This window comes from Lissotriton helveticus, chromosome 7, assembly GCF_964261635.1.
Source record: "Lissotriton helveticus chromosome 7, aLisHel1.1, whole genome shotgun sequence".
NCBI lineage: Eukaryota > Metazoa > Chordata > Amphibia > Caudata > Salamandridae > Lissotriton > Lissotriton helveticus.
This window is the reverse complement of record NC_136068.1, coordinates 137,038,787-137,066,311: the sequence shown is the minus strand read 5'-3', so window position 1 is coordinate 137,066,311 and position 27,525 is coordinate 137,038,787. Positions and strand designations below refer to the sequence as shown.

The 27,525-nt window shown below is 49.3% G+C and overlaps 1 protein-coding gene across 1 annotated transcript in view; it reads right to left on the bottom strand.

Moving 5' to 3' along the window:
* COX4I2 (cytochrome c oxidase subunit 4I2) overlaps positions 1–27,525 on the bottom strand; it is a 242,673-nt gene that overhangs the window by 57,787 nt on the left and 157,361 nt on the right. Inside the window, exon 2 of the mRNA XM_078651745.1 lies at positions 8,572–8,668. Within this exon, the coding sequence (XP_078507871.1) occupies positions 8,572–8,668 (97 nt within the window). The remainder of the gene's footprint in view (positions 1–8,571; positions 8,669–27,525) is intronic.

Genomic DNA, 27,525 nt, shown 5'->3' with positions numbered 1-27,525 from the left:
CTTGGCAGGTTAATGGGAGAAAGAAGTGTCGATGGCTCTCCCCCGCCAGGGGCCGATCGCCCCCAGCCTCCCCGGGTGCTGGCTCCACCCCCCTGCTGGGTGTCTGGACTCCCTCATCCCGGACCTCCGGACCTCCCAGTGAGAGGGTCCGGACATCAAAGGACGCCAGACCTATAACTGAGGCAGCCCCAGAGCAGGAAAGGAGTTGTATCCTGGAGCCGAGAGACCCCGAGAAGAACTCATCCTTGACGGACTGCTGGCGCTGCCGCAGCCCTGCCTTGTGAACTATCGTCCTGCCTGCTGGCGCTGCCGCGGCCTTCTGCAACCTTCATCCTCGTGGGACCTGCTGGCGCTGCCGCGGCCCGTTGTAACCGTCATCCTCGTTGGGACCTGCTGGCGCTGCCGCGGTCCGACCCGTCCGAACGCCGAGCTCGAGGATTGTGAGCCACCACTGTTTCACCTCAGTACCAGTCGGTACCAAGACTGTCCCGCTACCCCCTTTCCCTACTAGAGACTAGAATTGAGAGGATCATCGTGTCCTGATTCCCTTGTATCGTACTACCTTACTTCGAGAATTGCCTATAAAGGGTGTTAATCTGATCTTCGTGTGGTGTCCATCTGTGGGGGGGGGAAGTTACTTGTCTGTACGATTCGCTGGAGACGGCCCTCACCGGAGGCCTCTCCCCTTGTGCTCGGCCGACCCTCCAGGTCCCCGTCTAACATTGGTGGCCAGCGGCGCGATCCGAACCAACGCGTAACCGTACAGAGAGTAACTCACCCTACGACTAATCCACAATGACGACCAGAGAGAGCGGATCTGCAGAGGAATTCCAGATGGAAAAATTGGAAGAGTACAACCACCGAGAGCTAAAACAATTTTGCATAGAACTGGGCATTGCTTCCACCGGTCTGAGCACGAAAGAGGACTTCAAACACGCCCTAGAATCCTGGGCAGAGACAAATACCGCCGAAGCCCCGGAGACATACGCCACTCTGACGGAAGAAAGGAGAACGGATCTCTCCCGGGAAGAAATCCGAGAACGAGAGAAAAATAGACTACACGAGTTAGAGTTGGCCCGGCTCAAATTAGACGGAGAGTTGAAACTGGCAGAACAAAAGATGAACCTAGAACACTTACGGCTCCAAGAAGAGCGAGAGGAAAAGCAGAGACAGAGAGAACTCGAAGAGAAAAGACTGACATACGAACACGAGTGCAAGCTAGCAGAGATAGAAATGCGCAAACAGAACAAAGACCTAGGGGTGCCCGAACAACCGCGCCCCCCAGGTACTACCGAACAGAAGGTCCACATCCCCAAAGATGTGGTCCGGGAATATTATCGGAACGACGACATACAGCAGTGGTTCAAGGCCTACGAGATCGCCATGACTGCCCACCGGATCGCTCGAAGTGACTGGGGAGCCGGTCTATGGGGGAGATTCGTCAATGAAGGCCGTAATGCCCTGTTGCAGCTTCCGGACCATCAAATGACGTCCTATGACCACATGAAGGCCGCCCTCCTCAGTCGATATGGGCTGACGCCCGAGATGTACCGCCAGAGGTTCCGCAACTGCACCCGGATCCCGGGTACAACCTGGATAGAATATGTGAACTATTTCAGCCGAGCCTTCGAGGGATGGATCAAGGGTAGCAACGTAACAACCTACGAGCAGCTCTTCAACCTGATTGTGTGGGAGCACCTCTCCAACAACTGCTTCGTCGAGCTCAGGCAGCACCTCCTCGACAGTAAATTGACTGACCCCCGGCAGCTCGCCTCCGAGGCTGACCGATGGGAGAGCACCCGAGTGACCCGGAATGGGCCAAACGAGCAGAACAGAACCAACCAAGGTCATCATCGTCCCCGAGGAGGAGGAGGCGGAGGAGGGCAGGGCCGGGGCAGAGACGCCGTCCCGGCCGCTCCCGCAAACAACACCCCGCCCCCGGCCGGCCGGGGCAACCCCCCGATGCGCCCGGGGTTCCGAGCCAACGTTACGTGTCATCGATGCCAGCGAGTCGGCCACTATGCCAGTGACCCGACCTGCCCAAAGAACCAGACCCCCCGGGCCCCGCCAGGTGGCTGCCGCCGCCCTAGGAGAAGAGCAAGTCTCCGAAGAGCCTGAAGAGTACGAGCAGGAGCAGCCCGAGTGGGAACCTGCCGCCATGTCCCTGGCCTGCCTAGGGGGAAGAGACCTGATCCCGCGGGCTCCCCTACCAGCCAACACCAGGAAATACAGTCAGTGGGTGAACATAAATGGGCGTAAGGCCGAAGCCCTGCGTGACACAGGGGCCAGTGTGACGGCCATCCGTTGTCACCTGGTGACCCCAGAACAAATCCTGCCAAACGTTCTTTGCCCCGTCCGATCGGCGGACAACTCGGAGAGCCTGTGTCGAAGGGCCTGCGTCCCCTTCGAATGGGGAGGAGTGTCCGGTATGCTAAAAGTGACTGTCCGTGACGATGCCCCCGTGGACTGCCTCCTGGGGAACGATCTCGAGAGTTCCCCGTGGGCAGCCGTTGAAAGAAGAGAGCACCTGGGGATGTTGGGCCTCCCGGGCTGGGCGTGCGTAACAACCCGGTCCATGGCCGCCGACAACATCCCTAGGTCTGAAGAACCCGAATGGCCGGCACCTCCTCCCCCGATCGCTCCAGAGGGAGACTCCATCCCTACCGACCCCCCGGAACAAACCCAAGAAGAGCCCGCTCAGCCCCAAGACCTTCCAGACCTGGCTCAGTGGCGTCAGGAAGGGGGGCCCACCCAAGAACAATTCCGGCAAGAGCAAAAGACATGTCCCTCCCTCGAGGGACTGCGACAGCAAGCGCTCGCCCAGAGCACAGGGGACACCGCAGGGGCCCACTGGATCTATTGGGACAATGACCTCCTGTACAGCGAACAAAGAATAGCGGAGCTGGGGGCCAGTCGAGTGCTGGTGGTGCCCCTCCGCTTCAGAGACTTCCTTTTGAACTTGGCCCATGATGTCCCCCTGGCTGGACACTTGGGGCAAGACAAAACATACAACCGCCTGGTGACTCACTTTTACTGGCCGAAAATGAGAAATGACGTCTCCAACCACTGCCGGTCCTGCCCGACCTGCCAGGCCAGCGGGAAGAGCGGCCGCAAACTCAAGGCACCCCTGCAACCATTCCCCGTTGTGACCACCCCGTTCGAAAGGGTGGGAATAGACATTGTGGGGCCCCTGGACCCCCGAACAGCACAAGGGCATCGATTCATCCTGGTCCTGGTGGACCACGCCACCCGCTATCCTGAGGCGGTTCCCCTTCGAACTGTAACGGCACCAGTGGTAGGTCGAGCCTTAATGGGGATCTTCTCTCGAGTGGGCTTCCCCAGGGAAGTCGTCAGCGACAGGGGCACAAACTTTATTTCAAAATATATGAAATCCCTATGGCAACAGTGCGGAGTCACCTACCGATTCACAACCCCCTATCACCCGCAAGTAAACGGACTGGTCGAGCGGTTCAACCGCACTCAAGGGGATGATCATGGGGCTGGAAGAACCCCTACGCCGCCAGTGGGACGTGTTACTACCGTGCCTCCTCTTCGCCTACCGAGAAGCCCCCCAGAAGTCCCTCGGCTTCAGCCCCTTCGAACTCCTGTACGGACACCCTGTTCGCGGGCCCCTCAGCCTAGTTAAAGAAGAGTGGGAAATGGCCCCCCTGAAGACCCCTCCAGACGTCTACAAATACCTCCTGACCCTCCGTAATCAGACCCGGCGATTCAGAGAGATCGCCAAAGCCAATCTTGAGGCCAGTCAGGAGGACATGAAGAAGTGGTACGATCAACATGCCTCCTCCATCGAATTCGAGCCTGGCCAGCAGGTATGGGTGATGGCCCCCATCGAACCTTGTGCCTTACAGGACAAGTGGACGGGGCCCTTCAAGGTGATCGAGCGTAAGAGCCCCGTCACCTACCTCATCGACATGGAATCCCCCCGAAACCCCCTCCGGGTCCTCCACGCCAACAGACTCAAACCCCACTTCGTGCGCTCGGAGCTCAGCCTGCTGATGGCTACAGACAGTGGAGCGGAAGAGGACACCGAGCCCCTCCCTGACCTACTGGGGACCGGGGAAAAAGATGGTTCAGTGGACGGGGTCCAACTCTCCGAGGCCCTGACCCCGGAGCAGCGCCAAGACTGTCGGGCCCTCCTGCTGCAATTTGCAAACCTATTCTCCCTCACACCCGGGGTCACCCCCTGGTGCCTGCACGACGTGGACACTGGCGACAGTCCTCCTATCCGACAACGGCCGTACAGAGTACCAGATCGGGTACGCACTTGCATCCAAGAAGAAGTCTCCAAGATGCTCGCACTCGGAGTCATCGAACCCTCGGATAGCCCCTGGGCCAGTCCGGTTGTACTGGTCCCCAAAGCTGCGGCCCCGGGCACCACACCCGAGCTCCGATTCTGCATCGACAATCGGGGTCTGAACGCTGTCACCCGAACCGACGCTCACCCCATCCCCCGAGCCGACGAACTAGTCGACCGCATGGGGGCGGCCCGCTACCTAAGCATCTTCGACCTGACGGCGGGCTACTGGCAGATCGGCCTCACCCCCAGGGCACAAGAACGATCCACTTTCTCCACCCCGGATGGACACTACCATTTCAGGGTGATGCCATTCGGCATGAAAAACGCTCCAGCCACGTTTCAACGACTTGTGAACCAGGTATTAGCGGGCCTCGAAGAGTTCAGCGCCGCATACCTGGACGACATCGCGGTGTATAGCCGCCACTGGTCGGACCACCTCCGCCACCTCCGAGGGGTCCTGCAGGCCCTCCAACAGGCCGGCCTCACAATCAAGGCCAGCAAGTGCCAAATCGGCCAGGGGTCCGTGACCTACCTCGGACACCAAGTGGGGAGCGGTCTGGTGGCCCCCCTCCAGCTCAAGATCGCTGCCATCCAGTCCTGGCGCCCCCCCGTAACCCAAACCGAGGTCCGAGCCTTCTTGGGGCTCACCGGATACTATCGGCGGTTCGTGAAGGACTATGGCAGCATTGTGGGGCCCCTCACGGAACTCACGTCCAAGACCAACCCAAAAACAGTCAACTGGACTCCCGACTGTCAAGCGGCCTTCGAGAGACTGAAGGCCGCCATGTGCACCGCTCCTGTGCTCCAGGCCCCCAACTACAGCCGTGAGTTCATCGTCCAGACTGATGCCTCAGACCGTGGCATCGGGGCCGTCCTCTCCCAACTGAACCCCGCGGGAGTCGACCAACCAGTGGCCTTCATCAGCAGACGCCTACTGCCCCGGGAACAGCGCTGGAGCACCATTGAGCGAGAGGCCTTCGCAGTAGTATGGGCCCTCAAGAAGCTCCGGCCTTACCTCTTCGGAACCCACTTCCGGGTACAAACAGATCATCGGCCCCTGCAATGGCTAATGCAGATGCGGGGGGAGAACCCCAAACTATTGCGATGGTCCATCTCCCTGCAGGGGATGGACTTCACTGTGGAGCATCGCCCTGGCCAAGACCACGCCAACGCGGATGGCCTGTCCCGCTTTTTCCGCCTCGACGAGGAGAGTCCCCAAGAGGATGGGTGACTCTCCCCGCCTTCAGCTGGGGGGGACGCATGTTGGACCGGCCCCATGAAGGGCTCGCTCCCTCCCCGCATGACAGGGCCCAGACACCGGCTCTCCGGGTGCTACCCGCAGAAACAACCCGCAACCCGTCCCCTACGGGACGCCTGCTCCCGGATTATCTCTGTGTCACGGGCCCGGGCCCCCGTCAGTCCCATTGCCCGGCCCAGCCGCCATCTTGGACACTGCACCACGCGGCCGCGTGGCCTCAGTTCGACCCCAACCCTGGGCCTGGCCAGGCCCCGACATCCCGGCACCACCATCCACCCAGGAGGTGAACGGACCACTTGGCAGGTTAATGGGAGAAAGAAGTGTCGATGGCTCTCCCCGCCAGGGGCCGATCGCCCCCAGCCTCCCCGGGTGCTGGCTCCACCCCCCTGCTGGGTGTCTGGACTCCCTCATCCCGGACCTCCCGACCTCCCAGTGCGAGGGTCCGGACATCAAAGGACGCCAGACCTATAACTGAGGCAGCCCCAGAGCAGGAAAGGAGTTGTATCCTGGAGCCGAGAGACCCCGAGAAGAACTCATCCTTGACGGACTGCTGGCGCTGCCGCAGCCCTGCCTTGTGAACTATCGTCCTGCCTGCTGGCGCTGCCGCGGCCTTCTGCAACCTTCATCCTCGTGGGACCTGCTGGCGCTGCCGCGGCCCGTTGTAACCGTCATCCTCGTTGGGACCTGCTGGCGCTGCCGCGGCCCGTTGCCACCTACGACCTCTTCGGGACCTGCTGGCGCTGCCGCGGTCCGACCCGTCCGAACGCCGAGCTTGAGGATTGTGAGCCACCACCGTTTCACCTCAGTACCAGTCGGTACCAAGACTGTCCCGCTACCCCCTTTCCCTACTAGAGACTAGAATTGAGAGGATCATCGTGTCCTGATTCCCTTGTATCGTACTACCTTACTTCGAGAATTGCCTATAAAGGGTGTTAATCTGATCTTCGTGTGGTGTCCATCTGTGGGGGGGGGAAGTTACTTGTCTGTACGATTCGCTGGAGACGGCCCTCACCGGAGGCCTCTCCCCTTGTGCTCGGCCGACCCTCCAGGTCCCCGTCTAACAGATATCCCGTCTGTCGAAATTTAAATCCCTTAGGATATAATGGGATTTATATTTCAGCAGATGGGATAACGGTCATTGTTGCGACATAGTAACCAGTCTGCCAAGATCTAAATCAGGCCCTTAAACCCTGACCAAAACTGCAATTTTTTCCTTTAGACATGTTCCAGACTAGAAGGCTGTATTCAAAGACAAATGGGTTGCCATGCCATAAATGCTCCATTCTAGTCAACTTCTACCATTTTTTGCCACAGCAGATTTTAATTTCCAGTCCAGCCGTGTTAAAATTGTAACTCAAGGTTTGCAGTAGCAAAAGATGATCAAAGCCTGAGAGCAGAAAAAATGTAAAGCTATCATTCGTGTTCCATCACATAGCTCCTCTTCGGTTTAGAAAGACTGATAAGTGACTTTTTGATGTTGAGAACCTCCTCTGTAGTCTTTAAATAAAGCCGACCTCCGTCAGTATCCACACAATGCATCGCCACTGCGGATGCAGTTACTGGATTTCGGAACAGAGCATGTTTAGCCAAACATCGATTAAGGACTGCTATGTGCTTTGAGCAAAGTCTCGTTTAAGGGCAAATTTCGATACTCCGTTACACTCCTTGCCTCCTAGGAATACTTCAAAACCTAAGAGTTTAGTCATGTACAAATATGGGTCATCACGGGTGGGATTTTCAGTTGATCAGTTACAGATTGCTCCTAACTAATGCTGGACATGTGGGATATAGGCCATACACTAAACTACTGCGTATAATGTTTTAGCTGGAATGTGTGCTTGGTTGTTTGGGTTAAGTTGACATTTAATTAGTAGAATTTTGATAGTTTTCACCACTCTATAATCTGATTCAGTGAAACTCAACTGACCACTTTGAATCTAAACTATAAAAACCAGTTACAGCTGCCTGTTGGCTTTCCAGGGTGTTTTTGGTGGATGGGATTTACCCTTGTGGGATGGAAAATTTGGGTTGGAGGTGAATAATGAATCGATGTTTTGGTCTGATACCTTCTCTTGGAAATTCCTCTCGAATTCGCTTCCTTATTATGAATCATATGAGGAATCTTACAGGACCTCAAGTTTAAACCATTGTTTAATCCTGTGGTGTAGCTTTCCCTTCAGAAAATAGAGATTGAATAATTTCAAGGAATTTTCGGAAACTTGAAATATTTCTCGGATATTGAAACTTTTTGGGGACATTGGAAAGGAGATGCTTGTTGCATCACTGCTCAATTTGCAGACCTGGAGAAAGATTACAGAAGCATCTGAAAGGGAGGAGATTTAACTGGGGTGAAGGAGCGTGGCCACAAGCGGCCTCTAGCACCATAGGTAGAAGTTCTGCGGTATTGACTTGTGTGCCACTTTATCATAGCTGTAACGTGGTAGAGTTTATAAGCAGAGTCCAGGCATGAGAGATGCCCACCTCGACTCACACAGTCACCCCCTGGAGGCTACTCTACCTCCCAGCACTGAATGTTGCAAACACCCATGCACCCAGATGGTACAAAAATGCAATGAGGCACTGAGGGGAGGGTTCAGAGACCCTGGGATCAGGCACAGGGGCTAACAAGAGATGCCTGGTGTGGGTGGGCAGAGGGGGGCACAGATGGTGACCTATGAACTCACAATCGAGGGCTGAGGAGACGCAAGCGAGTTGATCCAGGATAAGTACATATTTAAACGAGTTGCTTTACATAAATTAATGTAATACTTAAAATAAAAAGAGCAAATACATTTTATTACTTTTGGAATAGAGAAATAATATTTTAACATTGGGGCAACTGATTTCCACTCCATATTTTGTATTTGCCCTTATTTTCACCATTGAAGTGTGAGAGCACTTCATTAGATCCACATTTTTGCTAACATATGTCAATGGCTAGGGCAGGAGATGTGCACAGGTTTCACACTACAACAAAACAAGCCGATGTTCTTACCTACTGCCTCGTGGCTGTGGGCAGCCCGGACATTGGCAGCAGCCAGAAGACCTCTCCTCAGGCCAGCTCCCACGCGCAAGGACTGCAGGGCCAGCATCTGGGCACAGGAAAGGATACAGGTTTATAGGACAGAGTGACAAAGACATAATTCAAAGAACACAAACATTCAAACCTTATAGACTAACAAAGTTAGGAGTGGGTCCTGACCCAGGCCTACTTCTGAAACCCTAAAACTCCTGAGGTTCCATCCTTGCATGGGCCACAATAATCCCTTCTCATGTGAAAAGGAAGCTTGAACTTGCTATACCTCTTTTGTCACAGTGTCACACACAATTTTTTTAATGGCACGTTATCACAATCTTGAAGCTTCTCAGCAGTGCAAGTGTTCCCATCACTGGACTGACTGGTTCTCACCAAGTTTTGCCACCGGGATTTCCCCTCCGCCACATTCGGAAGTCCCCCACCCCTAAACAGTTTTGTGGATGTACCTCCCCGTTCCCTTTCTTGTAAATGGGACTTTAAAGCGCCTGCCAAACAAAGAGTCCCTACAAAGTTCAGAATTTGTGGGTGATCACCAAAACTTGCAGCTATTCCCACCCTTTAACTCCCTTGAGCACCCCTATTAAATTTACTTAAAAACTAAATCAGTAGATCGGCCATATGGACATTATCCATGAGTGCAGTCGCGGAATAGTGCAAACTCCCTTTTTGTATCATAAAGAACATTGCACTTATAATGATGGTCTTTGTGCTTCTTAAGTGTGTAAATATTTTGAAGAATTAGGCCTTCGTGGGGAGCAGGGCTACACACGGGATAGGGTTCTTTCCGATCAGGAGCTAGTGCGTAGATCATTGCTTCAGACAAAATCAATCAATTGCTGCTACAAAATGTGAAGAGGAAGAGTGCGGTTAAAGCAAAAAGACAACCCAATATTACAGAAGTAGTATCTGTAATCCAGATACAGAAGACAGCTAGAGAAGTAATGTAACACACTGTAGCTCTGGAGATTAAGGTAAGCGAAGCAGCCAGAGCGACTGACTTCAGAGCGCGGGGCTCACGGTTCGATCGCCGGCGACAGCTCCGATCATCATCATGTGACTCTGGGCAATAGCTCACGTAGGGCCATATGTATGAACACATTTTCCCATAGACACAGAATGGGTAAATCCCTTCGATACATCTGGCCAATAATCTCTCAGATGGCCCCAGCGCCTGGATACCCTTAGGGGTGATAAATCGCACTTTACAAAAGTGGAATTTATTTATTTATTATTTACTAGTAGAATATAGCCATACAAGACACACAGGGGGATTTAGTGGCACCTTTGGAGGAAGGGGGGGGGGGGGGGGAACAGTGCCCCCCCTCCAATTCTCTGCCGCCTTACACTATGGTGTACCACTAGGGTGGTCAACAGTCCTATATTCTGTAGGGTTGATCTCCAACTGTTGCTCCGGTCCTACCCTCAGAGGCACTGCAGGGCGCCATTTCTCCCTCATTCAGCTCTTTGTGGGCTGTAAAAGGTGCATGCGAGTGGGTGGGAGAAAGGAACTGGGGCACAGGAAGTGTCCTGCACAAGGCAACCTTTGGAGCACGTTCTGCTGCAGAGATGCTGATGCAGCCACTAGCTGCTAAACACCCCTGAATATATGAGTGAAAACCATGCTGGGGTCTTGTCCTGTGGGTTACAAGGGGCAGATTAGTGGACTGAGGAAGAGTGGGATTTGTCCAAGATCAAATAGTTTGGTAAAGTAGGAGATCCAATGGTGCAGCCTTCTGCTTCTTGCTCCAAAACTATATATTTACCACTAAATTGCATTTGGGAGACTAACACGAGACTGGCCGTTCTCCGAACTTCCTCAGGTATTAGCCAACCCAGTTTCTGTTTAAAGCTCGCTTTTTTCTTTACATTGATTCCAAATAATTTGTAATCTTGCCAAATATAGGAGCAAATGAAAGTTCAACAAGGGACTGCCCTAGAGCACAGAACTTGGACAAGGGGGAGGTTGTGCTTAAACATATCTCCTGGTTCCTCAGCTTCAGACTAGACCACAGCTGGGGTGGCAGTGATTGAAAGCAATGCCAAGGGTCTGCCCATCCCAGGGAAGAGTCAATGTGTTGTGGTCCCTACAAAGCTTTAGTATGTATAGTGCATTTCAACTATATTTAGTGAAGTGGTAAAACCGAAATCAAATGTGAAGTTTCTAATTCTACAGATAAAAAATAACCACTGAACCAGGTCTAGTTATGTTGCCTGTCCGCTCGGTGACTTACCAACCTTATGAGTCTTGTTAAATTTTTTTTTTTTAATAGTGCTGACAACCTTTATTGACCCAGCTTTTAAGCGTTCCAAATAATGAGGAAAATATGAATAGATTGCAACACCTTTTCTTTGGGTCGGAGGGCGGTATGTGGTTACTGAGCAGTATCCGTGGTGGATACTGGCATTTATGTTTATGTTAGGGCTCGCAACTTTCATTTAACTTGGTTTAAGCCATTCCTTCGGTAAACTAATCTCTCAAAAGTGGTAATAAAGAGCAGTCAAGGCTTACTCTCGGTGATGGTGAAAGGAACTGAGCTCAGATGTCGTTCAATTAGTAATCACAGTAAATAAGCTCAATATCTGGGCAAACTAAATCATTTAAGATTACCTGATTTAGAGAGGGGGGGGGGAGATATAGAATGAAATCCCAAAAAATACTAATCGTGATTCTTCGTACCCTGCTCCCTGCTTCCCAACAAGCATCATTCAATGTGTGGGCACATGCAAAGTGTTGCCAGGGCACAAAGTGTTCTGCAAACCGATAATGTAGCCACCATAAGGGACTCCAGTGCCAATTCCAGTGACTGAATAGGATACAGACACTGCAACAGAGGACAAGGATCTAGTCCCAGACTCCCCTTTTACAAGTATTTATAATTATAGCTTCCGGTTTTATGTTTTTTTTAACATTTAATTTTGTATTTTTCCATGTTCATTTATTTGTCATTTTATTGGTATTTATCCACATTTATTTTGTGTTTTCAGAATAAAAAGTTGTAAATTTGTATATTTTCACATTTAACTCCAAGACCTGCACTCATACGTTGATTCATGCCGTGTTTTAACAAATGAAGCAGCCACATAACAAAACACTACACCCACAGGTACATATTAACGTTATATATACTACACATATATGTTAAAATGTGCCTGTATTTAAGGAAATCTCATCCAGTTTAACTCCCCATTCTGTCTATTTGCTCTGCTTTTGCCTGGAATTCATGAAAGACAACATTGAGAGTCTCACAAGAAGCACAATCAGTTTTTTTTACACATTTAAAAAAAACAAAAAATAAAAGAAACAGGAAACACATTTTTTCTGTCTATTAATCTGAAAGAAAAAACAAACAAAAATAAATAAATATCGGTAAAAACGGAAAACTGGGAACCTTATTTATATTCCGGGAGGGGCAGGGAGGAGGGGCAGCCCACTTGTGGTCATTCATGGGAATCAAGAGTGAAAGTATCAATTCATCATGTTGTGAAGTAGGGACACACAAGTTGGCAAAATGGCAACAGCAAATCAGGAGCCGCCCCTTGGAGCCGTGGAGGCAGATCTTGAATAGAGCACTCCGGCCACCAGCCCAAATCATCAGACTACAGGCATCCGCCTGGGTGGGGTGGGGTTGGGGGGGGCAACCGAGGACATTAGAGGATGTTATCTGGGGGACTTACACTGCAGTGCAGTTGGGCCCCCCATTGTTGCCCCTCATACTGGACCTACCTGGTGGGCAGCCTAGAATAGAGCTCTTTCTCCTACTTAGTGACAGCACCCCCCTAAACCTCAACTGTGGTTTATTCTCAACTCAGAACTTGGCTAAAATGGCAGCCACCGTGTTGGATGTAAAATGGCCACTATTTTTGACCAAGGACCGTTTCTGCCCTGAAGTAAATGCAATTTAACATGTTCTTAATCTGGAGTATCCCCCATGGGAAGCCTTTTAGGGGCCTAGCCATACAGGATGTTTGGACATGACTCAGTTGGACTCTGTAAATGGTTACCTTGTTATCCAGAGTAGGGGTAGTAAGGTGCAAAACAGCGCGGTCCACTTTATTACTAGTACTTCGTGACTTGCACAAATGTTAAACACTGTCTCTGCAAAGATTTCACCTCATTAGTACCAGTTATAAACCCATCTACTGCAACAAGAAGCTAAAAAGTGACACTTCTACCGTTTCAAAAGACTTTCCACTTCGATGCAACACGCGTTGCTGAGCTTTTTGTAACCTTTGATCCATTTGAGCAAGAAAGAAAGCTGTTTTGTTAAAATCTGTTGATTATGCAGATAATTATGTGGCAAACTTAACAAATTCATAATTATGCAGAAAACGTAGTCTGCAAAATGGCTTAATTTAGTGGTCCAGATTTATTTGATTCCCCCCCCTCCCCCCGCAGATTTATATATTGGGAACTCGACCCAAAGGTATTGGAGCGATTTACATGAGCACCAGTTACGTTACACAAGGACACATTAATCATTTGTAGGCACGGGGAGGTTAAGTGATTTGCACAGAATCACAGGATGTTGAGCTGACACGGAGGATCGAACCCGGTTCCCCAGCTCCAAGGTCAGCAGCTCTCACCGTAAGGCCACAACCTCTTTTAGTCTGACGAATCCTACATTGTTTTTTTTGTGCAGCACTCAACTTGATTCTATCCATGTATTCGAAAGAGATCCCCTACACAATGAGGAAAATGGGGCTCGGTGGAAGGAGCATTTACCTTAGCCAGGTTTGATCCCTTGTTGTGTTACACTGTGCATTTCAGCCACTAGATCAGGGCACAAGTTCTAAAAAAAAAAAAAAAAAAAAAAGAGAAGTGGGGCGCGGGGGGGGGGGGGGGGACTAACCTAGTTATGCAGTATGCAAGTAAAATCACGGCACGTGACATGGCGCGTGACATCACGGCGCATGACATCACACATGCCAACACAGGAATTGACATCACAGAAAGTGGCATCACGAGCCAGGACTTTACAGGAAGTGGCATCACAAGAAGTGACATCATATCTAAAGCCCTCAAATATATGTTTAGCAGGTCTATCATGTGTATGTTTGAGCGCATTGCGAGGGCAATAGCACAGTGAGCTATTGAAGAGGATATGTGACTTCTACACCTTGCAGTCCCCCAGTTATATGTAACCCATCCTGTACATTAATTTACAAATGTATATAATACTGTACATGTAATATGCACGTGCTGATGTAAAGCTCTCAGACACCCTGCTTTGGGATGAGTAGGGTTATACAAGATAAAATAGTGGTACTTAAATCATTTCAAAGCCTCCTCAGGTGTAGTAAGCTCTATATAAATGCAATTTGCTTTGTGTAAATGCTGGGAAAGACCAACACATCTGATATTCTTACAGTGCATGCATAGCTCCTAAAAAGGGACTGAACAAAGTGAAAAGCTGCCTCTCAAGTATGTGTGAAGTGCTAACAAGGTGTGAGCCTTTGTTTCCCCTCTGCTTCATTTGCATCAGGTGTGAGGCTCCTGGCTGCTCCCAGCCAGGAGACTGAACAAAAGGAGGCCTGATGACCCCTCAAATTCAGCCTTTGTTATGGGCCCAGCAGGAGCCCTAAATAAGAAAGCCCCATCCCCGCCTGCACGCTGTTGCTTGTTGCAGATGAAAAGTAGACAAAGTGCAGACACTGCTGAAAGTGTCCTGATGTTTGGAAATTACACTGTTATGTTACTTTATTTCTTTTATAGCGCACGGCGACTCCAGAGGAGCATCCCGGCGCTTTGGCAAAGAATAACAGCATAAAAGGCAACCACACAACAGAAAAGGGCAGAAATGAAAAGACTATTTCCTGAAAAGCCATGTTTTCAAATCCTTTCTAGAAGTAAGAAGACAGGGAGCCGATCTCAGGAACAGTGGTAATTCGTTCCATGCCTTGGGTGTCAAGTAGCGAAAAGATCGACCTCCCAATCGTGCACGGCGAATTGCAGGGACAGTAAGCAGAGACAGACCAGATGACCTAAGAGTCCTGCTTGGCGCATACCGGGAAAAACGTTTCCCAATATATTTGGGGCCAATGCCATGTAAGGCCTTAAAGGCCACAGTCAGGCATTTAAAAAGGATTCTCTTGGAGATAGGTAGCCAATGAAGGGTGTTCAATAAGACAGTGGCACCAGCTCTCCTCGGGAGTCCAAAGATAGAACGGGCTGCCGAATTCTGGACAACTTGCAAACGGATCATAAGATATTTCGGTAGACCCAAAAAAAGAGCGTTTGCGTAATCCAGTCGCGACCCGATCAGTGCCTGAACGACTGTTTTCCTGTGGTTAAGTGATAGTAGAGGAAGAAATTTCCTCAGCATCCGTAGAATGCCAAAGCATTTCCCAACAAGAGACAGGATGTGAGGTCCAAAAGATAAATCACAATCTACTATCACTCCCAAGTTCTTGGCCTTAACAGCAACCTTGTCAGGGGGAAACATATCCTGTGGCCACCAAGATTTCCAGTCGTGTTCCGGTGCGCAACCGAAAAAGAGCAACTCTGACTTATCAGAGTTGCATTTTAAGCCATGACATCTGAACCACTCAAACACCGCACCCAGGCAATCCCTGATCTTTATGCCATCAAATGACCCACCCCTATCACATGTGAACAGGAGTTGGGTGTCATCGGCATAGGACACGATCTGGGCGCCGAAAGATTCCGCGACTTCCGCCAGAGGGGCCATAAAGATGTTAAACAGCATAGGGCTGAGAATGGAGCCCTGCGGGACTCCCACCTCTAGCGGAGCCATATCAGCGGAAAAAGGAGGCGCCCAGATCGTTTGTCGGCGGTCGGCCAGAAATGATTTTAGCCAATTCCACACCGTTCCGCGAAGGCCACACTCCCAGAGTCTTACAAGGAGGACATCATGAGGAACGGTGTCGAAAGCCGCCGACAGGTCAAGCATGACTAACACGGCCTTTCCCCCCAAATCGAGTACTTCCCTGATGGCATCAGTGACCTCCAGCAGAGCCGACTCCGTGCTAAAATTAGCGCGGAAGCCGGACTGCGAGGTGTGCAACAGGTCGTTTCCTTCGATGAAACTGGAAATTGTCCTGTGCACATAACGCTCGGCCACTTTTGCCAGAGCAGGGAGAAGGGAGATTGGCCTGTAATTGGCATGTATGAGGGGGGTCCAAGGTGGGTTTTTTGAGCAGTGGTAGAATCATGGCCCGCTTCCAGGCCTGAGGCACCTCCCCTGTCGACAAGGATGTATTCAGCAGGGGATTCAACAAGATGTTAATGGCGGATGCCACTTTCCCCAAGCATTTTGCCGGGCATGGCTCTAGAGGAGAGCCGGATTTCAAGCCGGACAAAAGCTCCAAAGATGTACTAAGATCCATGGGAGGGAATACAGAGAGGAAAGGGCCGTGACCTTCCACAGAGCATGGTAGCGTTAGATGGCTCAAATCCGATTGCGCACTAGAGAGAGAGGCCTGGATGGCTGTGATCTTACTGACAAAGAAGGTGGCAAGTTGTTGTATCCAGGCGTCCGTATGAGTGTGGTTAGGGGTACAGACAGCAGGAGAGATAAAATCCTGGACCACTTTGAAAATTTCTTTGCAGACATTATCAGCCTCATCAATGCGATGCTCAAAATAGGCCTTTTTTTCGTCCCAAATAGAATGATGATAGGCTTTAATTGCTGCCCGAAATTTCAATTTCTCAATTGGGTCGTAAGCCCGCCTCCAGGCCCTCTCAGCCCTTTTACACTCCTGTCGTTGTGTCCTCAACTGAGGGGTGAACCATGGGGCTGACGCCCTGCGCTCTCCTAATTTAGATCTTTTTTTGGGGATTAAAGTCTCAAATCTTGCTAAAAGCCATTTATGGAGGAGAACAAGATTCTCCTCCAGACTTCCCAGAAGGGGGCAAGGAAAAGAGATGAGAGCCTCAGATAGCATGTCCCCGGAGAGCAGATGGAACGGGCGTGAAGTCCGCGTGGCCCCAACTTCTCTCTCCCGAACAAGGGCAGTGACAGGCAAAGAGAAGGAAATTAGAAAATGGTCCGACCAGAGTACTGGCTGTATGGCACCGACAGAAATGGGTCTCATTGAAAATACCTGGTCTAAGGTATGACCTTTATTGTGTGTTGGACCTTTCACAAAGGGAGATAGCCCTAACGGAGCCGTGATATCGAAAAGTTTCGTAGCGTCGGGGTCGCAGCTATTGTCCATATGGACATTAAGATCTCCAAGAAGAATGCAGTGATCAGACCTAAGACAAGGGACTGCAAGTGCTTCTTGCAGTTCATCAAAGAAAGGTCCTGTTGATCCAGGGGTTCTGTATACAAGTATCCCAGTACAGGCCTGAAGAGGGGAGAGATGTAAGGTGAAACCAAGGGCTTCACATCCCTGCATATTCTCCACCGGAAAGGTAGAGCAGGGGATACTCTTTTCCACAATAAGAGCAACTCCACCACCTCTGCCCGATGTTCTATCCCTCCTAAAGATGATATAATTCGGGGGGATAGCATTTGCCAGGTCTGGTGCGGAAAAGTCGCCCAACCAGGTCTCGGTCTAAAACAAACACGTGATATTGGAATTATACAACAAATTCCAAATATTAATGGAGTGGCGGTTCACAGACCTGGTGTTAAGGAGGAGACATTGAAAAGAGACAGGTGTATTGTCATGCCCGGTTTCAATTACAGCCGGGAAACGCCACGCACATGACGGACAACCTTTCCTTAGTTTCCTACCACCATGGAAAATATGAGAACATTTTCCTCGAGGGAGACGTAGAGCGAGAAGCTCAGCTGAAGAATAAGTCAGCATATTTAGAAGATTGAAAACAACAATGGCCGTAATAATGCAAACCACGAGACCGGCCCCTTGAAACCGTCCAGCTCCGTCCGCCTCCGGGACGCTGACGGGCGCAGACGGGCTGGACTCTGGCGTGACTCCGGCGCTGTGGAGGCGCCCCCGCTGCGCGATCCCGCTGCGCTCACAAGGGAGCTTTATGTAGGCTAACATCCGCTACCCACAGAGCGCTAGTCCGCTCGTAATCCCCGCCCCTCTGATGGCAAAACACCACTCCAAGATGGCGGCCGATGATTTTACCACCCCGGGACCCGGACCCGCTACAGCAGCGGTGGTCTCGACAATTACAGTGCAAGTAAGAGGGAAAGATAACCCCAGTTTAAAAACAGGGGATGAAAAAGTAAGAAGCAAACAAATAATAAACAGGTCAGTTTTTTAAAATGCAGCGCGATGTAAAAGCGCGAAGTGCGAAGCGCTATGCAGGGAAATCCTTTACCTTGGCGAGTTGGGACGAGTTCAGCACATTATTCAGTGGGGCCCAAATTCTTGGCAGGGTGGACGGCGTTCACCCTATGAAAATAGTGGGTGGACGCTGTCCACCCGCGTGTACCCCCCAAATCGTGCCCAGCACTAGATGTTACCTCTTTCTCTGATACACTGTCCCTTTTGGAGAATTGCAAAATTATTTTTGCTATTAACCTCATATAGATGTAGCTCTTGCCTTTCAGATGTTCTTAACTCTAGCCAATGTGGGTAGACTTACTCCTCATGCGTTTTTACGACCAGAAATCAAACCAACACGAGTGCAGAAGGCCCATTGCCACTGGACACAAACAATATCGCCGAAAATGTCCACATGAGGGCGCTGTTGGGCCTTTTATGGCCGCCTTCATAATCATTTACGGCATTTAAGACTCCCGTTGTGGTTGTGAATCTTAATAGTTCTCCAGAGCGAGCCTCACCATCTCACCCAGTGCACTTTGATCACCTGGGAATGCGCAGGGGGGTAACTAAAAAAGCTCGAGTGAGCCTTCCTTGCAGTACGATAGCGAAAGTTTACTTTTTAAGCCAGAGAACAAAATAGCTGGGTGACGTTTCCGTGTGTCATCTTTCGCTGCTTCCTTTTTGGCATGTAAAAGATACCTACCAACACACATTAATTCATACAAAATGTAAATAATACCAGGCGATACACTTGGGAGCGAATAAAAAAAGCAACAGAACAATCACACGGATTCAATTTCCGAAATACCAGGACAAATAAATCAGATTTTGAAGCACAGATCGAGTGAAAATGAAATCACACTAACAGAAGCACAAGAACACGGACTGCATTGATACTGTTACTGAAGAACACGCTTTGTCAACGCTGGACCATTCACCAACAGGCACCTGCCTCCCACTAGCTTTGTTTCAGGAGAGGAGTAAGTGTGTTAGTTAACTGAACAACCCATGCAAACAGGTCTTGTCGAGGAAGCTGCCATACCCTCAATCTAAAAAAAAATAAATAAATAAAAAAAAAAGAAAATGGTGCTTTCATCTTCAATTACTGGACACCTCTGGATCAAATATGCATGAGTGGTTGAAAGGCTGAAGCTTTGCACGGAAAGGATGCTTGCCTGGTAGTGCTTCATGGTTAACCCCTTCGCTGCTGCCGTCGCGCGAGCTACCTCCCTGGTGCTGCGCACGTCCAACGGCCGACGCGGCCGCACCCGTTTCTTCGAACGTTCAGCACTGGCGCTGATCGTTCGAAGCAGCAAACGGGTTAATAAACAAATGAACTTGTGTGTTCCAGAGCTTGATTTTCCAAGCAAGACTTTGTAGCTCTATAAATACTGGTCTCCCCAGACCAGAGCACAGCAGCAGTGAGTGACATGCTTTAGCAACCCTTTACCTCACTCAACTCCAGGAGTCAAATCAATAATTGAATCGAACAGAGTTTAATTTTTGCTAAATTTACCTACCTACACATTTCGACAGATGACACTTGCGCTAAACCTGTGTTTTATAGGTGCGTTCACCACTATCTAGGCCCAGGCTTGCCAGAAGTTGGTATGAAGCCTGGGGCCACATCTTTGTGGGGCCCTCTTATGCTTCTGTTTTAGACAGGTGTGATAAGCAGCACCGATTTAAGCAGTAAAAAAATGCATAGGAAAACAGTTTTTGGGTTGCTACTGACTTTGGCACCGTTTGATGAATCTTCACAAAATTTTCCCAGAAAAATGTTCTTTCATCTCAGCCTTTCTCTTGAAAGTTTTGAAGTGATCCATTCAAACGGGGCTGAGAATAAGGGGGTGTTTTAACATGACACTTTCAATTAATTACAATGTCACTTTAACCTTTGGTTTTATTTTCCGGTGAATATCTAGGATAGAGATTAAATATACATACATATATATATACATACATACATACATACATACATACATACATATATATATATATATATATATATATATATGTATATATACACATATATACACATACACACACATACATATATGCATGCATGCACATACATCCCAGGAAACTAGAAAACAGGCAGTGTGGCGCCATCTAGAGCTCTGGACACAGAAGCTCCACCGCAGTGGGGCATGCCCATTGTCCTCTCTATGGTGGCATCTTTCCATCCTGGAAGACAAGCCGCTGCTCTTCCAGAGTAAACCTCAAAAGTAGTTAGGCTCCAGTGTCCAAGGCCTGATCCTATCTTTGGGAGTAATGAAGCGGGTTCTGGTTCTCAATAAACACCAGTCCTCCTTCGCCAGCTCGTGCCCTGATCCATAGGGGCTGACGGAAATTGGATGGCAGAAGTGAGGAGCATGACTTGACCTACACCGCCTTGCCACCGGTAGTCTTAGAGGTCTCATGTCCGTATGACAACCAAGAAGGAAGGTTCTGCCAGAGCATAGAACCAAGGTAGTGATTTCTTAACATAATATAGTATATTAGGTCACATGCATCAATATAGGCAATTATGATTCCTTAATTGCAATAATCAATTAAGGAATCGCAATTGCCTATGCATGTAGGAATCGCAAAAAAATTGCAATTCCTACACATTCCCTAATTGCAACTTGCAAATTAAAGAATGACTTCCCATTCATTCCTATGGGACTAGAGACATGCACAATTTGCAAGTACCCACTAGGCACTCAAGGGTGCCAAAAGGACACGCTGTTGCACCTCTGAAATTTCCATTTTACCACATGTTGCAACACACACATGCCCTAAGGGCATCTGTGTGTGTGTAACATGGAACTTTGAAAAATGCACTTTAGTGCATTTTTCAAAGTTTCCGCAAATTACCATCAACATGAAATGGACTGCAATTTGCAATTCCTATTTGCGAAATTGCAATTTTTTTGTGGTTAATGCATTGCATTTAAGGAATTGCAATTTGCGATTCCTTAAATGCAATCGCAATTTAAGTAACAGAAAATATAGTGATTACTTAAATTGCGATTTTTGCATTTGGGATGATTCATCTCAAATGCAAATAGACTGGTCACAAAGAGGCAGATTCTGCGAATCTGACCGTTTTGCGATCAGTATTTTTGTTGATGCATGGATCCCATAGATCTTAGCATGGCCCCTGTTCCACTCTTTGATTTTACCAACATTGGCAAATGCAGTGTACTTCCACTGCACCTGCACTTTAACTCATGATTTGAAGATACATCTTATTAATATTGGAGCATGGCTTTATAGCGTTACTGGTTGAATGCAATGAGTTTTATATTTACAATTGATTTCTACTTTTTATAGATGTTACAGCAAGCATCATCAATTGATTTGATATATATATTTGACATGTGAGGGATATAAGCACAATTGATTTATGAAATGTATAAAACGTATGAGCTTGTATCTTTTATGGTTTTGTTAAAAAACGAATAAAGATGCATCTATCTGATGGCAATAGTAAATGTGGCTATGTGGCGTCAGCCGGGACCACGGGGGACCTATTCAGGTTTGACAGCGGACACCTCTTCCAACCCAAATCGGACTTGTGAAAGAGTTCCTTAGCCCCCAGAGCCTCGAGATCTGCGAACACTCTAAAATCATTGAATTTTTCGTTCTGCAAGTGTCCGTGAGTACACTAAAAAAAATTTAACCACACACCTTAGCCCATGTGTAGGTACAGCACAGGTTTCACATGGCACCCTTCACCTTTGCGACTCTTTTTGCACCCACCTGGTCCTGAAGAAAGCCCTTTTAATACCCTTCATGGACTGAAACACGTAGACCACCACACATAGCCAACTAAATGGTAATAACCCCAGATTAGTTGCATCACTTATTTTAGTTTTTCATATATCCTGAGCCGCCAACATTAAAATTAAAGGCAAGGATTCTCAGAGATATTTTTAACTGTAAAAACACATCACACTTACGCACCACACCAGCTCCGCTGTAATCAGGCTTCATAGCACAACCGGGGGGCACTCGGCCACCCTATTGGGACCCCAATGATGAAGCATGACATCAACTAGGTTGGTGTGGGAGGGGTCCATGTATATACACTACATACAGTGATTAATTTACATTACACATAGTGGATTTGTCCACATTGTTTTAGTTTAATATCTATTTGTGGAACAGGACGCACCCCCGCCCTATCCCTCGCTCTCCCCTGGATTACTTCTAATAGTAAATATGGACCAGTGAAAAGATGAATAAAACGTGCCTACCTTAAAAAAATATAAATCAGAACTCCATTCTGAACCCATCTTTCAAGGGTTGATCACCAAGAAGGGAGGAGGGCAGATGTAAAATCAGGAAAGGATAGTATATACAGGCGAGGCTCCCCAAATGGAGTCTTACGCCAAGACAGGTCAATGCTCTGCATAGAGGAAGTCCAAGATGGCCGCCAAGAAGTATGTTATCAGAACTTTGACAATGTAAGCAGCAGTAAGTTAACTTCAGGCAAATCCTGGAGCACATTTGCAGATCAGTTTAGCTCAGTCTGGTTTTCATGCCAGGTTTTGGAAGCAAAGTGCATTCCGTCCCCCCCTCCCCCACAAGAATACACAGGTTATAATGCACATCACAGACACTACCACAACACAATCAGGAGAAGGTAATGGGTGTCACTTAATGGGAGAATTTACAGATTGATCAAGAGGGTTAGACATCTGTCCCTAGGGTAGAATCCCTGAATCTCGCCCCAGTCCGGCGAGCTGGCACAAGTTTTCAACTCCTGTGGTGGCGGTTCACTCTGGGTCGATACCAGTCCAGCAGTGTCGCACTCTGCTGGGGTGCAACGGACTCACAGCGGAACACCCCTCAATGTACTCTGTGCTCGAGGCCACTCTACCAATAATGCACATCAGCAAGAAAGTACAGCTTGGAGGGGGGCTGGATGGCACAGTCCACCTTTCATTAACTGGTGGGTGTCAATGGCGCAAAAGGTGCAGTGGCACCGGGGCCCACGACAGTAAAGGGCCCTCCATGCCAATTTTATTTTTTTTTAAGAACCCACCAGGGGGCATTTCCATGCTCGCAATAGGGTCCTCTGCACCCTTCCTACGCCACTTTCCAGAAGGGACTTTTGGGCCAACGAATAGATGTTACGCCAAATAACGGAATCTGCGGGACCATCACACTGAAGTCGGAGTTTACATCACCAAAACACAAAACTGGCACTGCAGTCAGTCATGGCTATGGGAAGTGGTGGGGCAGGCAAATGGGAATTGGGCAAAAAAAAAAAAAATCACTTACCTTTAACACTGCCTCCTCCTTGCTGCACGTCCTGCTCCTGCAGTCTGACGCGGGCCCCAGCCAACTGCCTTGACCAATCCTGCAGGGGCGTAACACAGGCTCCCGCAGCCCACGCGGTGCGGGGGGGGGGGGGCCCTAGCTCCAAGGGGCCCCCTCGGCACTGTACTCTGGCTGGAAGAGCTCCTGATTGAGCCCGGAGGGTGCCCCCCTAAGTACTGTGCAGGGAGGCCCCCTCACTTTTCGTTACGCCAGTGCAATCCTGCCGCTGCTCTCATGCAGTTACCAGCATGAGAGAAGCGCCAGGATTAGAGGGAGCGGCCTCTCTGCTCCTGAGGACAGGGGAGCCCAGCGTGTGCTCTATCCCAGCTGTCTTAAGACAGCTGGGATAGAGCTTTCATAGTGCGCATGTCAGGCTGGCCGGCACAGTTCGGCCTTCCAAAGGGACATGCACACTTTGAAAAGTGGCCAGGCAGCCCACACTCCTCCCTGCTACTCAGCAAGCTTAGCCTCGCCCTGACCCTTGGTTCAGGACAGGCAGATGAAAAATAAAATGGTAATAAAGTTAATATATTAACTTTTTATTTTTCATCTGAGGCTTTTGGGGGCAATTTAGGTGGCGGGCGACGCTCCTACGCTCACGGAGGAGCCGTCCCGGATTGCAGTACCAATACACACACAATCATGGTGTTACAGCACCGCCACAGACACACAAAGTGGTCATTGGAGCACCTCCACATACTTGGCGTTACTGCATCAGTTCTGACACAGACCAGACACTACAGCAGTGGTTAATTTGTAAAAAGGTATGTGCCAGGGCCCTTCTCGGAAGGTCTCTGCAGCCCGCACCACCTGTTGTCCCTGCCAGCGCTGCCAATGACCGTACCACACAACTTCTAACCACCACACTCCTACAAGGGTGACAATTCAGACTATTTCAGGCCCCCAAAGCTATAAGAATTGTTTTGCAGCAGGTAATATTAATTTTTAATGTATATTGATTGATGAAACTGTTGTGCTCATCCCAAAATTAGACAAAAGCTCCACCATGTGGAAAACTGGCCGAGCCTGTGCTGAGAATTAAGTGTTGGTGCGCATCGGAAACCACCGGCTCAAATTAAGCACTGCAGTACATCGTACAGGTACAGACCTGGATTTATCGTGCAAATACTCAATGCTTTACAACAGCATCTACACACGGAAGACTGGCAACAAAGCACACAAACACACCAAGCGGACATTGACGGCACTGAAACACTAACCCGAGATTACACCACCAATGCTCACACAAGCCTGCCATTAAAAGACAGGCATGGTCTTTTACAGCACAGGGTGAGAAACTGGCAACCGCAACACGAATGCACGCAAAAAAGACATTTCAGCTCCAGCACACAGCTGACATAGCGCTGATACACTTACTATTCTAGCGCCAATTATTTTATTTTTTTATTTAATGCGATTTTATATAGCGCGAACTTTACCCGAAGGTGTCAATACACAGAAATCTGCCAGTATTTCAAAAATACCCAAACTTGGCGCTATATACACACAAACATTGCATTAGACTACCAGATCAAATACAAAAACTGACATTACAGCACCAACACATAAAACCGAACGTAAGGCCCGGGGTTGAAGTTCACACAGGGCCGTGTGAGTTAACGTCACTGCCGTCTGTGACGCTTCCATACTTGGTTGTGTGAACAGGCCACATCCACCGCCACCCCCTCCAGAACTAGTCTTCTGAGGTCACGCTGAGCCTCTCGCTGCCGCTTGGCACAAAGCCTGGTCCGGTTTGGCACAACGCCTGCTCGACACCCGCCCCCAGTGCACGGCCTGCCTGCTGCTCTCCCTCCCCAGACCAGGCCGCGGCTCAGGGCCACCTGCACCCTTTGAAGCCACGGGCCTTAATTCGATTTATATTCATTAATAGCATCACGAGGCCTGTGGGTAGCGCGGTGATGTACCGCAGCTGCACCGGGGTGACGCAGGAGCCTGCACCCCTCCCCAGGCAGGTGGTATCTCCCCCACTCCATAGCTGCCCCACTCTGCCTGTGTTAAAAAAACACGGAGATTGGGTAAACCTTTCCTTCATTCTCGAATTCTTCCAGAGCAGTGGCGTCTCTAGAAGTTATTTTTAGGGGCACACAAGGGGTGTCCGTAAGTGTCCAAATCCCTCTTGTTCTCTTCACAGCACTCTTTTCTGCTTTCTTTCAGGCTTGTGTGCATTTCCCCCTTATCGCTTTCTGAAATCCTCCATCTGCATACCTCACACCTTATCTTTCCTTTTCTACACCCTCTTTTCCGTCTCCACTGCATGTACTTCCTTGTATCTCCTTCTCTTCACCGCACAGCCACTCACTCGCACAACACACCTACTCACCTGTAAGCATTACCTTTACTTTAACTTTCGATCTGTCAAATACTTAGACAGCTGTTTACCTCTGACGCGCTTTCGCATAAAATCACAATTACAATTGGCACGTTTGATCATTGCTCTGTGCGCTCTGCATAGAGGCCAAGAATTGGATGAGCATGCGTGCTGATCTCCTTTATCACTCACTGACGGGCACTGCGAGACATTCAGCTTGAACTCCAAAGGTCTAAATCGTGGCTGTTTAATACTCACAACCTGAAACACGAAGGCAACTCTTAACTCCGCGCACACTTTACATGAAAAATATGTTGCATGAAAAACAAGCATTGGAAATGCAATCGGTCTCGCATTAGAAAAGTTGGAGCTATTGGTCTTGTAAATGACAAATATTTTATTTATGTGTTGGTTTTTAAAATAGCTAAATGGAAAGCTTTGTTATTTACAATGCCAATAGTTATAACTTTCGCGAATGTGACACCTATAGCATTTGGAATGCAACATGTTTTGTATTTACGTGACTTAGATGGCAGCTCTGGTCGTTAGGCCACATCTCTAGAGAGCACGAGAGTGCAGCAGGGGAGAGAAGCACGGAGAGGGAGCCCAAGAGTGAAGCAAGGGTGAGATGCACGGACAGGGAGTCTGAGAGTGCAGCAGGGGACAGAAGCATGGAGAGGGAGACAGAGTGTATCAGGGGCGAGAAGTACAGACAGGGAGCCCAAGAGTGAAGCAAGGGTGAGATGCACGGACAGGGAGCCTGAGAGTGCAGCAGGGGACAGAAGCATGGAGAGGGAGCCCAAGAGCGAAGCAAGAGAGAGAAGCAGGAGAGGTAGTCTGAGATTATAGAAAGGGAGAGAGTTGAGTATAGAAAGGGAGAAGATGAGTTTGGGAGAGAGGCATGAGAGGTGGAAGGCAGAGCAATGGAGACAGACCCGGGAAAGGAGTAACCATGGGGGAGATGAAGATGAGAACAATAGGGAACAAGGCACAGAAACTAAGAGTTAAAATTATATTTTAAGCCATTCCCCAAAGTTAACGTCATTTCATATTAGTTTGACTGCAGCATACCCTTGCTGCTTAAAAGTGCTAAGATATCACTGCAGTCAGCAAGAGCAGTGTAGGGAACTACCACACCCAGCCTCGCCCAATAAAAACAACCAATGGTAGAACGTGGACAGGCCGGAAGATACTGCAAGCTCTTGGAAAGCCCACAATAGGTCTTTTGCAACCAAGCCAGCTGCGCTGGATGATGGCCAGGGGTACCTTAGTCAGTGGCACGTGGCCTCGTAAATACCAGCCGACTGAGTCAGTGGCCATATCATGGAGCGCGAGACTTTCTTGTGCAAGAACTTCAAAATTCTTATAAAAATTGTGAATTCTATGAATTAAAAAGAAAAACACACACCATAAGCGTTTAAACCTTAATTTGCGCTGGTGCAAAACTTTTGATAAGCTGTAAAGGGGCTGCACTGCACACGTGTGGAAAAGCCTGCTCGGGTCCCCGCCAGCTCTGAGAGAGTTAACCGCGGGTTCTGCCCAGCCGGGCCCAATGAACGCCTCTTTGCCGCGGGGCAGGGGCTCGGGTTTCGCAGAAGTTCTGCCGCGCTGTACTCCGCGTCCTCCTGCACACGGGCGCTGAGGGACAGACAGACGGACGCTGCTGCACGTGCTGTAAGTACCACTCTTCCTCCCAAACTTGCTCCACTTTACCGGCGCATCTCTCCTGACTCCAGGTAGATCTGGGGGAACTTTTGCTAAAATATTGTTCTATGGAAGCGTCCGGCGCCCTCTAGTGAGGGGTCGGGGGTGGGCGTGGCGTCTTGCGGTCAGCGGTGAACCAAGAGGGGGCGGTTTCATTTAGGCGCTGACCTGAGCCAAATTAACAGCTTCCTTTCCGAATCCTTTGTATACACACATGTGCAGAGCATACTTGTAGATGTGCTTTTGGAGTTTTATTTGTATGTTGCTTACGTTCTCGCCGCTTTTGTAAACGCGTTTTCATGTCGATAATGCGAAGCGCTTTGGCTCGCTCCGGGGAGGTTGGCACTTTATAACTA